Source organism: Hakea prostrata, chromosome 8, assembly GCF_041222555.1.
Source record: "Hakea prostrata isolate BN-2017 chromosome 8, UWA_Hpros_2, whole genome shotgun sequence".
Classification (NCBI taxonomy): domain Eukaryota; kingdom Viridiplantae; phylum Streptophyta; class Magnoliopsida; order Proteales; family Proteaceae; genus Hakea; species Hakea prostrata.
This window is the reverse complement of record NC_142607.1, coordinates 31,103,108-31,119,387: the sequence shown is the minus strand read 5'-3', so window position 1 is coordinate 31,119,387 and position 16,280 is coordinate 31,103,108. Positions and strand designations below refer to the sequence as shown.

The 16,280-nt window shown below is 38.4% G+C and overlaps 1 protein-coding gene and 1 pseudogene across 1 annotated transcript; one reads left to right on the top strand and one right to left on the bottom strand.

Moving 5' to 3' along the window:
* Positions 1 to 385: 385 nt before the first annotated feature.
* LOC149007548 (uncharacterized) lies at positions 386 to 1,389 on the bottom strand. Its single transcript, XM_089167098.1, has 3 exons — positions 1,362 to 1,389; positions 761 to 1,099; positions 386 to 633 (listed from the first exon to the last, which is right to left on the bottom strand). The coding sequence occupies exons 1-3, from the start codon at positions 1,387 to 1,389 to the stop codon at positions 386 to 388; spliced, it is 615 nt and encodes a 204-aa protein (XP_089023224.1).
* Positions 1,390 to 6,872: 5,483 nt separating this feature from the next.
* On the top strand, positions 6,873 to 13,154 carry LOC149007547 (xyloglucan endotransglucosylase/hydrolase protein 22-like; annotated as a pseudogene).
* The last annotated feature ends 3,126 nt before the right edge of the window (positions 13,155 to 16,280 follow it).

Below are 16,280 nucleotides of genomic sequence, written 5' to 3'. Positions count from 1 at the left end.
TTACCTTAAGACATAGAAAAGGAGAACAGCACACATATTTTGCTCAACCAAAAATCTAATGATTATTTTTATTGTACTTGAATATCTATCATTGAACGGTTATTGGTTAAAAGGACTTCCAACTGTAGATAAGATGTTAACTAGGTTCCAATAACAGTATGGGAGTATAATCCAAAAGAGACGTATCATGTCAAATAGGTGCGAGATACACTAGCCACACATGGAAATGCTTAGGATATATGCAAAGTACAGGATTGAAGCATAGAACACTAAACTAAGTAACATGTAAAGGGAAGAATATTAAATTACATCAAGACAACTGTACGCAATTGTTCTATTTCTATATGCACTAACCATGTCTTTTAGTCATCTTATAGATACCTTATCATAGTGATGCCTTAAAGATACGACATCCAACGGCAGAAATGAAAGAATGCTTATAGCCTTCGTATTTTTTAACAAGCATTCTGTAAACTGGCATATAACTCATCATCTGGAGTGCAGAATTACCAGTAGACTGATGAAGTGCTGTAACACATAATCCTTCTTTCTGATTAACAGTCGAGAACTTCATGCCTACTAAGCACTCAACAAGAGCTTGAAGCGGGCAACTACCGGGTTCAACCTGTTCTCCTGAAAATGAAATTGAACCGTTAAGATGAAACATGGGCTGCCGTGCACAACTAGAATGGGAGCTTTTTCACAGATGCTTACCTGAATTGCTACCGTTTCTTCTACAACATTCTTGCAGGAAGATTACTCTCCAACAGAAGCAGAAATATTAAGCTTTGGTTACAAGAACGAAGAAGTTTAAACGCACAAATTTCATATGGAAATTCCCAGGCTTCTCTGACCACTTCATACAGAACTTGAACGCAGGAATCTGAAAAGTCTCTGGTGTCTTCTGTCTGAGCCGAAACAGTTATAGAATTCTGTTCAAAAGTCTCTACAGTTGAGTTACTAGGTAATTCTCTTGAACTGACAAGATTTCTTTTCTGAGATTTCTGTTTAATTTCATCACATGCATCTTTATTGGTGCAACACAGTCCCTGTTTTTGTAGATTGCGCAGCCTCTCAACCTCTTCAGAAAGCTCTTTACCTACCAGAAAGATAATTGGATGCGGTATACACAGTTTGCTCTACCTGTTAACACGATTACATCAGTTAGCTAAGTGGTCTGGAATTTTTAGCAGTGAAAGGTAAAACAAATACTAGATGCAATCACCTGACAACGGTACCTATTTCTATTTTATATTTTTAAGTTTTTGGTAGAGGCAATGTACTTAATCAGCACCTGGACATGGTTAAAGGAAGGCAATCTCATACTGTAGACAAATGAGAGTAGAGAAGCTAGTCCATACATGTAGCTATAATGACATTTTGAACCATTGGGTCTTTAACATGATTTATCCATTTGAAACACATTTTGAAGAGAGAGAGAGAGAGAGAGAGAGAGAGAGAGAGAGAGTTTCTTTTTGTAGCAAAAACAGAATTGAAATCGTTATAAGATTGGGTCCACAATTAGGACAGACTTGGGTGAAACGTGAAATAAAGAACTAAGATACTAAAGAGGGTAGATCTCAGCATCATGGGCAAGGTGCTCCATTACAACCTAGTGTGGCAGGTTTGAATTGGAATACAACCTGCCCAAGACAAAACAGCGTTAAAGCTTGATGCAATTTTTTTTTGGTAAACAAGCTTGATGCAATTTGACCCTCCCCAAACCCTGCAGTGGCAGGAGCCACTTGCACTGGGTATACCTTTATTTGTTGATAAAGAGTAACACCAGTAACAAACGTAGTAACCAACACATGTGAATGTGTAAACTGACACTAATACAACTTAACACTCCCCCTTAACTAGATAAGCATAGACATCGCACATATTTTAGAGATAGTCCGTTTAATTATGGTTGCTATGAATGTCCCTGACTAATACTGGAGTGATGCTATACTCACTGCCTCTTACCTTTTGAAGGATGCCCAATACGATACTTGGTTTTAAATGTCCTAATTAGATTCTCTAGGGAGCCTCTTCTTTTCTTGTTCCTCCAAGGTTTTTGGATGTGTATATTATGCCAACAGCCACCATAGTAAGCTAGCTACCCAAGGCCTATGCTGTATATTTCTAGTAAGGATACAAATGTTATCATCCTCCTTCCAGGGGAGAGTCCTAGAGGAGAGGTGTTTTTTCTAACCCTAAACCTTCCTATCACACACATCTCCCATACACGACCACAACACAACTTAGGAGTTCAAAAAGAGTTCTCTGACCAAGGGGAGACTTCAACCAGTGTACCTAAGGACTCTAATTTTTTCCTCCATTTTATGAACCATGTGAAGAACCTGGTTAGGAAGAGACCACTCCTGTGAGGAACACTATTGAGGTCTATTAAAATAAGATTGACTAAAATAAGGAGGTGCAGACTTATCAGAGGAAAAATTACAACCGACCAAAGCAAGGTGGAGAAATGTGACATGTTACCACTTTAGATCTCTTGCTCCAATGAAATTTTATTGTTCCCCCGAGGTCCTTTTTTTGATCTTCTTATTGCTGCTATAAAAGGAATTAGATCTTATGCTCAACATCCCATAGCTAAATATGTTTCTTATGACTCTTTGTCTGACTCTTACAATACTTTTATTTCCTCTCTATCATCTATTTTCTGTTCCTAAAAGTTGGCAGGAAGCCTATACTGATAAGAGATGGAAGGCAGCTATGGCAAAGGAAATGCAAGCAATAAAGCAAAATGATACTTGGGAGATGGGTACAATTCCTCTAGGGAAAAAACTCATGGGCTGCAAATGGGTGTTTGTGGTCAAACAAAATATGGATGGATTAGTCAACAGGTTGAAGGCTAGACTAGTTGCAAAGGGGTTTACCCAGACCTATGGGATTGATTATCAAGAGACTGCAGTCCCTGCTACAAAACTAAACACTATTAGAGTTCTGTTGTCTGTAATTGTGAACAATGACTGGAACTTGCACCAACTAGATATAAAGAATGCCTTCTTATATGGGGAGTTGGAGGAGGAAGTCTATTTGGAAATCCCACATGGTTTCTTTGATGACAATATTGCAGGGAAAGTTTTTCGATTTAAGAGTTCAGTTTATGGGTTAAAACAGTCTTCTAAATGCTTGTGTGGATGCCTCTAAAAGGCAAATAACCTTTCTTGGCTACAAGCAAAGCAATATTAATCATACACTATTTGTCAAGAAGTCAAGTACTAATATCACACTTCTCATTGTTTATGTGGATAATATTATCATCATAGGGAATGATGGTGAGGAAATTCAAAGGTTGAAGGACTTTTTTTGCAAAGAGTTTGAGATTAAAGATCTAGGGAAGTAACAATATTTCCTAGGGTTTGAAGTGGCTTGATCAAAGAAGGGTATATACCTATACCAAAGGAAGTATGTTATAGATTTATTATCAAAAGTGAGAATGTTGGGATGTAAAAAGCAGTTGATACCCCTATTGAGGCTGAAGCTAAACTTAAGGAAAAAGAGGGAGAACTAGTGGACAAAGGGAAATGTCAAAGGCTAGTAGGAAAGCTTATTTACTTGTCCCACATCAGGCCATACGTTGCTTATGTCATAGGGATAGTGAGCCAATTCATATATAATCCATATTTAGCTCATGTGAAGGCTGTTACCAAAATATTGCATTATTTGAAGGGAACTCCTGGAAAGGGATACTTTTGTCACCCACTGATAATATAAGGGTTTAAGCATACATTGATGTGAAATCTAGCCCAAACCCTAATCCGGAAACCAATTTGTTTGTAGGTCCGAAGACCCGAAGTGAAGTTAGAAGACAATTGTGGGCCATCTCAGTGGAAGACATGGTGTTTGACCCAAAACCCATGGAGATTGATGATGGGGTTCCTTATATAGAAACCTTACCTGATTTGGAGAAGAAACTGCATCTTGATGATGAAGAACTTGGTTGATGGACTTGAGCCCTAGCTTGACATATTTTGGAAGGTCCCTCAATGCTAGGTAAGTCACTTAATTGAGTTGGGAGAAGCCCCTTTGGAAATTTGAAGTTTGGAGTTGCAAAAACCTATTTTTGGCCTTGCTATCAGTGTTGGTCGATCACCTTGGTCGACCACCTGACCGACCAACCATGAAGCGACCAACAGAGACAAGGGTTGTTTTGTAAAACTCTAATTTTTTTAGGTTTTTTATGCTCTATATATTATAACTTCGTAGTAATCAACCCCATAATGTTCCTAAGCCTCTAGAGAACATGGGAAGCATCTCTCAAGCACTCACATTGGAGTTTTGGAAGATCTTCATCAAATCCTCAAAGCTTTTCGGCGAATCTTCTTCCTTCAGGTTGGTATTCACTCCTACTCTCACTTGATCTACTCTCCTATTGAATTTTTCTATTCTCTGTGATTAGGAAGATTATCTTATGTTATTCCCATGACTGATCCTCCAATCTCTATTGTTCTAGAGTGGATCTCGATACACTTTATGACTTTGTGAAATTTTTAATTGCAAGTAATATAATTCGTAGGTGGAATAACCTTCAAATAAAAATGTAAACCTAATTTACAAACCAAAAACCTTGTAATCGTGGCAAAAATCGCTTGACTTCTCCTTCCACTTCACTCTCAGGTTCTTCCTTCCTTTTATCGATCACGCAGTCTCTCTCTCTCTCTCTCTCTCTCTCTCTCTCTGGATGTTCTCAACCATTGCAACCGAATCTACTCTCAGGTTCTCCTCTCTCTCAATCTCTTTTTGAGCCTCCTTACAAGCGGAATAGAGGGAGGCTGAAGGGTCTAGGCAAGAAACAACCGTTGGAAACACTGGGTAAGTTGGATTTTGCTTGAGTCCTACGCATTATGCGCAGGATGGTCATGCGGTCCATCCGATCGACCATCATTCGACCATCATTCACCGTTAATGGATTTTCAAGAGGAAAAGTAATGGGTTTTGAGAAAACCGAGCAATTTAATGATACAAACCGCTGGACCATCTATGAACCGGTCTATATAAGTTTTCAACGATTCAAAATATACATTCAAACACCGATCGAAAATATACGATTTCAAAATCGTTTTCAAAATATACGGTTTTCAAAATCATTTGAAAAACACAAAACCAAGATGTTTGAATGTTCATTTCATGTTATACCTAATTTCAGAGGAAGCTTTGAAGAAAACACATTTTGAAGAAGATGAAGAAGCAGCTTGAAGAAAGAAGAATAAGCTTGAACAAGAAGAAGCCCTAGTCTTCCAACTCGTTCCAGCTATTCCATTTGAGCTGAACAACCTAAGTTGGGGTTCCAACGTTCGTGAAGAACAAATGATTCCAACGCTCATGAAGAACAACTGAAGGTATTAACCAAGCTTTCACTTCTTCCTCCCAAGGGCTCTTTGCCTTTGTTTATTTCCAAGCTTTCACTTCTTCCTCTCTTTGTGTGATTTTTTTTCTTCTCGATATAGTCTTTGGAATTGGCATTTGAATGATATGGCTCTAAAGGCTTTCGGAATTTGGGTTTCGGCATTTGAACTCTTAAAACTCTTGTAAGTTGCAGTTATTATGCGATGTTGTTTTGGGTTTTATTTCCCGATGATCTAGTCGAAACCTTGATTTCGTTGTTGATTTGAGCTGGAAAAATGCTTTGTGATCAAGTTGCAAGGAAACCCTATATAGCTTCTAATTAGTTGAAAATATTGCACCTACTTAGAGTTTTTATGCATTTAGAATTTTGTAATTGGAGTAACATTTTTTTGCTTTATCTACGAAAGCTAAGATACTTATTTTTCTGCATGCAAAAGGTTGATGTATTTAATTTGTATAAAAAGTAGTTGTTTATCAAAGGAAAGTTCATGTTCTTTACTTTAGTGTACCCACAGTAAAGTCCATGTTCTTTACTAGTTGGACAATTTTTCTGAGACAAATTTCGTAGGTGATCCCAGGTCCCCAGGCCCACAATTACTCTATGGTCACCCAGATGGTGCATGAGTATACATGTTGGAACTGAATTTTTAATCTCTGCTTTAGAGGGAAAGTATACAAAGTGTTTTAGGAGGGATTGTAAGTTTTTATCTTTCTTTGCATGTACATTTCACCTTTCTCTCTATTACAACAGTGTTGTGAATACTCTAAGTTCAGCAAGGGATGTCTTCTCTTTCCATGTATTTGAATGCCTTGTAGTTAGAGTGCTACTGCAGTTGTTTGTCATCTTTTACTCAAAATGGAAATAATGAAGCAGACAAAGTTTAGGCATAATCTCGTGTTAATTGGGATTCATAAATTACATCAATTCAAGGATTCTTCATCTTGATTCTCAACTTCCTAGCTACCCGTGGTGTGCTAGGGTGAACTAGACTCTTATTGTTATCACATTGGTGAATTCACCCAATTTATAATCTTGAGAATGAGAGATTGTGATACTGTACGAGTATCACTTTCTGTTGTCCCTTGCATTGTCTTCATGCCCCTATTTCTAGTGCTTTCTCTATGAAATCCATAAACTAGTTTATGGCTTCAATTTCAATATGTTTGCCTAATTTGATAGTATTATTGAGTCTGCAAGGGGTTGATTTCTTATTCTCATCATTCTCCGAGGCAGATTCTAGAGGTAACTTTCCTCTTGGGCTGAATCCACCTATTCTTTCAAAAGAAAATTTATGGCTCAAGTTTGATCCTAGGTGCTTTCTAGGGTTTGTCTTGACATCAATTCATTCTGGCATTTCTGCAAGTGACCCGTTCTCATCATTCTCCAAGGTAGATTAGGAGAGCAACTTCCCGTTTGGAGTGGATCCGGCTATCCCTTCCAAAGAAAATTTCTTATCCAAGTTTGATCTCAGGTGCTTCCTAGGGGTCAACTTTAATTGGAGTTAGGCTATCGGCTCATGCCGAAGGTTAACACACCAAGGATGCTCTAATTAGGACAACCTATTATGTAAGCTTCCATTTCCTTCCTTGCTCTCTTCTTCAATAGTTTTCCTATTCTCATACAAAATTTCCATCTTAATGGATTCTAGGTGGTAGATTATTTTTCTAATTCAAAAGTGCAATTCAATTTTGTTGCATTTATCTTCAAAAGGGTCATCATGGGATGAGATAGATTTTGAGTTATTGGGAAATTTGAGTGGAGATCCTTACATCCTTCACACAAATGTGTTCAATCAAGATGAAGTCAACAGAGAGCAGCAATTCTTCGACCGATTTCCACACCTACTCTATTATTTGTATTAAGGAATAGAGAATATAATATATATTGCTATGTATCTGTATTAAAGTTATAATGAAAATTTACATTTACATGGTATCAGAGCGGGTTTGACTCTTATTCAATTTTTTTTTTCTTTTGTTTTTTCTTCCATACTCAAAGAACCGACTCTTCTTGATCTATGAATCTTTTTCCTCGAGATCTGTGAGTCACGTCTTTGAGTTATGTGTTTCTTTTGCTCTTGATAGACTTCATCGCACGGATCAACAATAGAGCTTTGGAAATGGAGGCAAACAACGTAGCAGGCAACACTAGTTGACTCTTCTAGTTTTTTACTTCTCAGATCTGCTTTCTTCCTCTTCTTAGATCAGCGTTTTCTGGTTTTTGGCTTCAAGATTAGTGGTTTATGGTTTGTGGATCAATGATTTCTAGTTTGTGGCTTCAAAGATCGGTGATTTTCTGGTATTTTTCTGCGTTAAATTCAGTTTGTGGTTTGTGTCAAGATCTACTTTCAGCATTTGCTAGATTACAGAATTGGTCAAAATAATGGAGGTATTTGCGTCTTCGAGCTTTGTGTTTCAAGCTCTGTTTTCTGAGTTCCAGAACAGAGAGTTACAAAAGCAAGATTTGTGACTTTTTAGCATGTGAGATCCAAGATTTCGCAAGAATTGTGATTCATGGCTTTTGATTCATCTACATCTGATGTGCAACTTCCGGATTCATCTTCTTCTATGTCATTTTCAAATGTTCACCATTATTTGTCTATCAAGCTTTATGGAGAGAATTATTTGATATGGCGTTCTCAAATTTTGCCATTGTTAAACACCATTGGTTTAATGTCTCTTGTTGATGGAACGAATCTTAGTCGTGATCCATTTCTTGACTCTGACTCTGCATCTCCAAGACGGAATCCAACTTTCTTTACTTGGCATAAACAAGATCAACTACTATTAAGTTGGCTTCTTTCCTCCCTCGCTGACTATGTTCACACTCCCAAGTGGTTGGCTTGAAGACTTCTTTTGAGGTATGGAATGCGTTGATGGCTACCTATGCCTCTTCGTCTCAAGCAAGAGTGATGTAGCTTCGGCTTCAATTGCATAATATAAAGAAGGGAGCTGATTCCATGAATGAATACCTTCTGAAGGTCAAGAAAATTTCTGATGCTTTGACCCTTGCATCTGCTCCAATTTCTGAGTTAGAGCTAGTGTTGTTTATTCTTGGAGGCCTAGGGTTTGAGTACCAGTCATTTGTTACCTCAATTACTACTCATACTGCTTCTATCAAGCTTCTTGATCTTCAAGGTCCATTGTTCTGTGAGGAAATTAGATTGGCTTTTGCATTGCAAGATCTCACTAACATCACAGCACAAGCAACAAATATTTCTCAATCTCAGTAATCTCGACCAAATTTCTCTCGGAATTTCTCTAGTGGTAGTAACTTTGGCCGATTTGCTGATAGAGGAGGTTGTGGTGGTGGCTGATTCTCTCTCTCTCTCTTGTCAAATTTGTGACCGACCAGGTCACACAACTAAAAATTGTTATCATCTTCCAAGATTTGCTGGGTCTACTTAGAGGTTTGCCACACCTTCATTTTCTAGTGGTCAGTATAGGATGCCTCAGTCTCATTTTGCTAGTGCTCCAACTAGTACCTCTCACTGGTTACCTGACTCGGGTGCCTCACATCATATTACTCCACACTTGGGTGTCATAAGCTCTCTCAGCTGAGTACATTGGAAATGAACAAGTTCAAATTGGCAATGGAACAAGTCTCTATCCATTTATCATGTTGGTAATTCCAAAATTTCACTTTCTAAATCTCCATTTCATTTGTTTGACATATTACATGTGCCTTCTGCTTCTTATAATCTGTTATCTGTGAGTAAATTCACATCTGATAATCTTGTATTTTTTGAATTTCATGATACTTGTTTTCATATCAAGGATCGCTCCTCGAGACAATATCCTAGTGACCGGGCCCTTAAAAATGGTGTGTATCAACTTCTTATAGACAATTATGTTGCTGCTTCTTCTTCTATTTCTGCTTTTACTATTGTTAGAGCTTCTCATGATGTTTTGCATATGGAATTAGGGCATGCTAATACAAATACTGTTAGTAGAATTTTATCTCAATTTAATCTTCCTTCTATTGGTCTTAAATCACAATTTGTATGTGCCCCTTGTCAATATGGAAAGTGTCATAAACTACCATTTTTTTCGTGTACTACACATACAAATGCACCTCTTCAACTTGTATTTTCTGATTGTGGGGTCCTACCCATGAGGTTTCTAATGATGGACATAGATTCTATGTTTCATTTGTGGATGACTTTACTAGATCTACATGTCTCTATCCACTTTCTTGTAAATCTCAGGCTTTGCAAGTCTTTCAAATGTTTAAATTCTTTGTTGAAAAACTATTTTCTACTCCCATTCTTGCCTTTCAATCTGATTGGGGTGGGGAGCATCGCACTTGTTCTACATTCCTTGAGAGTTGTGGGATTTCTCATTGCTTATCTTGTCCATATACATTTGAACAAAATGGTAGGGTTGAGCGAAAACATCGTCAAATTGTTGAAATGGGTTTATCTTTGCTTGCTCACTGCTGTGTTTATTCTAAATAGGCTACCAATTGTAGCTTTGAATTTTGCCTCTCCTTTTTCTTGTTTGTTTAAACGTCATCCTGACTATACTTTTCTTAAGACATTTGATTGTTGTTGTTACCCATTGTTGAGGCCATTCCATAAACATAAATTAGATTTTCGTTCAGATACTTGTGTGTTTATTGGATATAATACTCGCCATCATGGGTATAGGTGTTTGCAACTTTCTACTGGGAAGATTTTTGTATCTCGTCATGTAGTCTTTGATGAGATTTTGTGTCCCTTCCGGTCTACTTCTTTGGTTCCTGCTTCTCCCTCTTCATCTTCTTCTACTTTTCTTTTGTTATTACCAACTACATTGTCTACCAATTTTGATGTTCCAAAGATAGGTTCTAGAGGTTCCATGGAGCTATTGGATGGCTGTTCAGGTGTTAGACTTGGTACACCTATTGCTGATCCCCTTGATTCAGCTCCTGCTCTTTCTGCTAGTTCTTGGTGCATCGATTCAAAACATTACTTTGGGATCAACTACTGTTGTTCCTAATGTTGTTACCGCTGATGCACATATTCAGTCTAAAAATGTTTTTTCTTCAACAAAAAATTTGATTTATTTTGGTATTGTAACTAATAAGGACACTGGACTTTTTGATTCAACAAAGTGTTTAAATCATTTGCATGGGCAATTAGTTTCTATGGATTTAAATGGGCCTGCTACTTCTAGTCTGTTACATGGGCCTACTGCTTCTAGTGATTTAAATGGGTCTGTTATTCCTAGTGTTATAAATGAGCTTGCTTCTACTAGTATGTTAAATGGGCCTACTGCTTCTAGTGATTTAAATGGGTTTGTTGTTCCTGTTGTTATCAATGGGCCTGCTGCTCATACTCCAGGGGCTTTAAATGATAATTCTTTTAGTCCAACTCATTTACATGAACAAAATACACTTGGGTAGCATTTCACTCAATCACATTTATCTCCTACACATGATTTAGTTGATAGTCATACATTGCTCAATGAGTTGCCACTTTCCTCAATAAGTCAATCTACTCGTCATCAGATTGTTTTGCCTAGATCTCATCCAATGGTGACTCGATCTTAAGATGGGACTTGTATCCCTAAAATTCCTAAGAGTTTCTATGCCACTAGATACCCACTTCCTTTGGCTCTATTAGCTGTTGGATCTTTTGATTTGGAGCCTATTTGCTATAGTCAAGCTTCTAAATTTTTCGTATGGCGACTTGCAATGGACAATGAGTTTAATGCTCTCCTTGCAAACAAGACTTGGATTCTCACACCCTCACCCTTGGATAGAAGGGTTATTGGTTGCAAGTGGTTATTTCGCATCAAAAGGAAATCAAATGGGACCATTGAACGTCACAAAGCTCGTTTAGTTGCCAAAGGCTACACACAAGAATATGGGCTTGATTATGATGAGACTTTTAGTCCCGTTATCAAACCCACAACTATCCGTATCATCCTCACCCTAGCTGTCTCCAAACATTGGCTTGTTAGACAACTTGATGTAAATAACGCCTTTCTTTATGGCACTCTCGAAGAGGATATTTATATGCATCAACCACCCGGTAATGTTGATACTCGATATCCCTCCTATGTATGCAAACTACAGAGATCTCTCTATGGGCTCAAGCAAGCACCCAAAGCATGGTTTCATCGTCTTAGCTCTTATCTTGTTACTTTTGGGTTTACGGGATCTAAGACTGACTCGTCTCTTTTCATTCGTCATCACTCATCTGAGCCTCTTTATGTGTTGATATATGTTGATGACATTTTGGTCACTGGACCCTCTTCATCGGCCATTGACTCCTTATTACACTCACTCTCTTCGGAGTTTACTCTCAAAGATTTGGGCCCTGCACAGTTTTTCTTGAGTGTTGAGATGATTCCTATGCCCACTGGTATTCTTCTATCTCAGCAAAAGTATATCTATAGTCTCTTGACTAAAGCCGGATTGACTAATGTCAAACTGATCTCCACACCAATGACACTTGCTCACCATTTGTCAAGTTTGAGTGGAAAACCCTTATTGGATGCCACACTTTATCGAAGTCTTGTTGGTGGGCTCCAGTATGTAATCCTTACAAGGCTTGATATTGGTTTTTCTGTTAACAAATTATGTCAGTTCCTCTCCTCTCCCACTGAGGATCATTGGGTTTCTTTAAAGAGGTTGCTTCGGTATCTCAAGGGTACTATTATGTTTGGCTTGCATATTACACCCTCTTCCACCTTGTCTCTAGAGGCTTACTCTAATGCAGATTGAGCAAGTTGTCCTGATGATCGTAAGTCTCATGGTGGTTATCTTATCTTTTTGGGCTCTAATTTGGTATCTTGGTAATCTTGCAAGCAAACTATTGTTGCTCGTTCTAGTACTGAGAGTGAATACCGTGCTCTTGCCAGGGCCACCACTGAGTTAACTTGGGTTCAATCCCTTCTCTCTGAGTTGGGCATCTTGTTACCTTCTTCCCCTATTCTATGGTGTGATAATATTGGGGCGACCTACCTCTCTGCAAATCCAGTTTTTCATGCCAAAACGAAGCATATTGAGATTGATTTTCATTTTGTACATGATCGTGTGGCCAAAAGGAGTTATTGGTTCGGTATATTTCTACATCTGACTAGCTAGCCGATATCTTGACAAAGAGTCTTTCCTCTCCTCGGTTCTCTTTACTTCGTTCCAAACTCAAGGTCCTTGAAGGCCCCTTGATTTTGAGGGAGGGTATTAAGGAATAGAGAATATTATATATATTGGTATGTACCTGTATTAAAGTTATAATGAAAATTTACATTTACACTCTAGAATCCTCAAACAATCATGTAAGTGAGCTATACTAATATCAATTATCCATTCATTCGCCAAAATTAAGTAGTTCTTTTTTTTTTTTAATGAACTTCGCCATTTCTAGTACTGCCCTAATTAGACTGTTATATTAAATTGCAGATTTTGTGTGGATGGCACTCTTGTAAGAGAGTTCAAGAACTAGGAATCAAAGGGTGTTCCCTTCCCAAAAAATCAACCCATGAGGATTTATTCCAGTCTCTGGAATGCAGATGATTGGGCTACCAGGGGTGGCCTCATCAAGACTGACTAGACTCAACCTCCCTTCGCTGCTTCCTACCGCAACATCAATGCAAATGCATGTGTTTGGTCTTCTAGGTCGTCTTCTTGCAAATACAACTCTGCTTCCTCTACATCTAGCAAAAATAGCTGGTTCTCTCAATCCTTAGACGCAACGAGCCAAAAGAGAATGAGATGGGTCCAGAAGAATTATATGATCTACAACTACTGCACAGACAAGAAACGCTTTCCTCAGGGCTTCCCTACCGAATGTAGTATCAGTACTTCTTGATATGGAGAGATTATGATCAGACCGGGTTCATACCTGGTCCGACCCTCGACCCCGGTCGAGACGGAGAGATCCGACTCGCTCCCGAGCGAACCGGATCCGGAAGATGGCTTGCTGAAGAAGAAAGCTTATTCGGCTGCAAGCACGCCCTAATCCTACTTATGGATTAGGGTAATCACCCTAATAGTGGCAGACTCGAATTGACGGCTGCGGATAATCATTATCGAAGGGATAATCATCACATAACCTAAAGGTTATCTCAGGAGTCCTCTACTAGTCCAAACTAGTAGAAGTCCATTGCTCAACGGATCTAACTGTTAAGATCCAACGACTACCCGAAGAAGGCTCAAGTGCATCCAACGAAGGAGATTCGAAGGTACACTCTATATAAACCTCACTACCATACAAGGTGAGGGGATCGAAAAGAATACTATCTGAGACTCAGGTTCAGATACATACTGATAGACCTAAACTATCAGCGATCTGGTATCTAGATCACCTTTCCCAGTTCTTCATTCCTTAAGCTCTGCGCTTCTAGTAGAGCCGTTTGTGATTAAGTTCATCAACTGACTTAGCCTTCGGAGGTGGACTCCCGACCCCCGGGGCCGACGGGCCACACTCCGACGCTTTGTTCGTTTGCGACATCACGAGGAGATCTAAGGGCTGAGCAGATTTTGGACGCATCACTACTCAATCTTAGGAACTCCACAGCAGGAGCCATCTCCTACCCTATTCCTGTAACATCTTTCTACTTAGATTCTTTTATTTTTTATTCCTAGTATATTATTGTTTGGATAACACGAAATAGTTATTCTTGTGATCATGTAATGTAATCTATAAGGATGGAAATAAAATGCTTTTTCTTTATCCCAAACTACCAACTGTGAAAGGGGAAAGCAACTATTGACCTGCGTTAGCATGCCCTCTTTGAAGAAGAAAATAATAATAATAAAGAGACTCAACCGATTCGAAGATATTGCTTGAATCAGATTTGGAGTTCCCTCATGTGGTGTATCTGGAAGAATAGGAACTCATTTATCTTTAACAGGACTAATCCTTCCATAGTGCATATTCTCACTACTTTTAATGCTTTATGTGCAGAGATTCAAGAATATTGTGGCACTACTTCTTACAGGGATGAGAGGCCCATTGTTCGAGTGGAGAGAATTGATAATGAAACTGATTTTTTTTAATTTATTTGTAGATGATTCTTGGGATACTAGAACGGATTATGGCGGGAGAGGATGTATCCTTTGGGACTCACAGGGTTTTTTTGTGGCTTTCCAGTGTGTGGGTTGCGAAGGTGCTTCAGCTGCACTTATAGAATTGGAAGCTTTTCAGGACGGCCTCTTTCTAGCGAAGCCTTTGGGGATCTCCAAAATCCATGTTCACTCAGATTTCTTGCCTGCTGTTCAGGCCCTACATGGAGTTATAAACTCGCTTGATTGGATGTGTTTAAGTCTCATCTCTGAGCTCTCTCATCTTGTTTTAGACTTTCATTCTGTTAAGTTCTCTTATATTTCTAGGTCTTGCAATCTTTTAGCTGGTTGCTTGGCTAGAGGAGCAAATCGGTTTAGACTTTTTGGCAGTGGTGGGGTATCCCACCTTGTTTTGTTATCTCCCCCTCCCTTCTGTCTTCGTGTCCTTTGTCGCTTGACTTGTTTTCTTAATGAAATTTTCATATTGTTGACCAAAAAAAAAAAAATTGCCTGGATCAACAAAGAAATGGAATCTGTTTCACTCTCAAAGAGGAGACAACTTGGTTTGTTGTTTCGTAATTTTGAACGGGATCCAGATTTAACCTTAGTTCATGACCCTTTTTTTTCCCCAGATCCTTTTGGTGTTCCCTCCCTTCTTTAGTCCCTCCTAAAGAAAGTAAACTGATCTGGGAAAATCTCCATTTCTTTACCTAATTCGTAAAAAAATGCATAGGAAGTTGATATATCCAATTATGAATGCATAGTTATTTTGAATCTTGGTGTCGATAGGCTGCCTGACAGTCTCAAAGTCAAATGCTTGCATCCTCAATTGTAAAAACCGCATATGCTCTTTAGAACACATGCTTCTAGAATTATGTGTAAGATGTAGGGCAAAAAACACAAAACCAAATATTCAAAAAATAAATTATTGTCAGCATTTTTTGGGTAATGAAAATGACAAATTTTATCAACTAAAACCAAGATGATGAAATAACAAGGTGTCGTTCTGTGCAGATGTGAAACGGCACCATGCTGTTTTAAATTATAAAGGCTCATACGGGATGTGAAATGGCATGGTGCCGTTTTGCAAGTGTTTGAAACTGCACCATGTTGTTTTAAAATTTAAAGGGAACCCAATACATTTAGTGAAACAGGTCCAGTCCTGCGAAATGGCATGGTGTCGTTTTGCAGGTGTTTGAAATGGCACCATGCCATTTCAAATTGTAAAAATTGCATAACCTCTTTAAGACATATGCTTCCAAAATTATGTTTAAGATGTAGGGCGAAAAACACAAAACCAAATATTCAAAAAATATTTTATTGTCAGCATTTTTTTGGTAAATGAAAATTGAAGATTTTATCAACTAAAACCAAGATGATGAAACAACAATGTGCCGTTTTGTGCAGATGTGAAACGGCACCATGTTGTTTTAAATTATAAAGGCTCATATGGGAAGTGAAACGGCATGTTGCCGTTTTGCAGGTGTTTGAATGGTACCATGCCGTTTTAAAATTTAAAGGGAACCCAATACATTTAGTGAAACGGCCCAATCCTGCGAAACGGTGTCGTCTTGTAGGTGTTTGAAACGGCACCATGCCGTTTTAAAATTTAACGGTTCCAATAAATTTAGGGAAATGGCATGGTGCTGTTTTAAAATTTAAAATGAAATATTTAGTGAATGACATGGTGTCGTTTCACAGTCCTGCATAATGGCACCATGCCGTTTTAAAATTTAAAGGGATTCCAGTACATTTAGTGAAACGGCATGATGCTATTTCACAAAACTGCAAAACAACATGGTGCCGTTTCACAAAACTGCAAAATGACACCATGCCGTTTTAAAATTTAAAGGGGTTCCCAATACATTTAGTGAAACGACATGGAGCAGGTGTTTGAAACGGCATCATACCGTTATAAAATTTAAAGGGG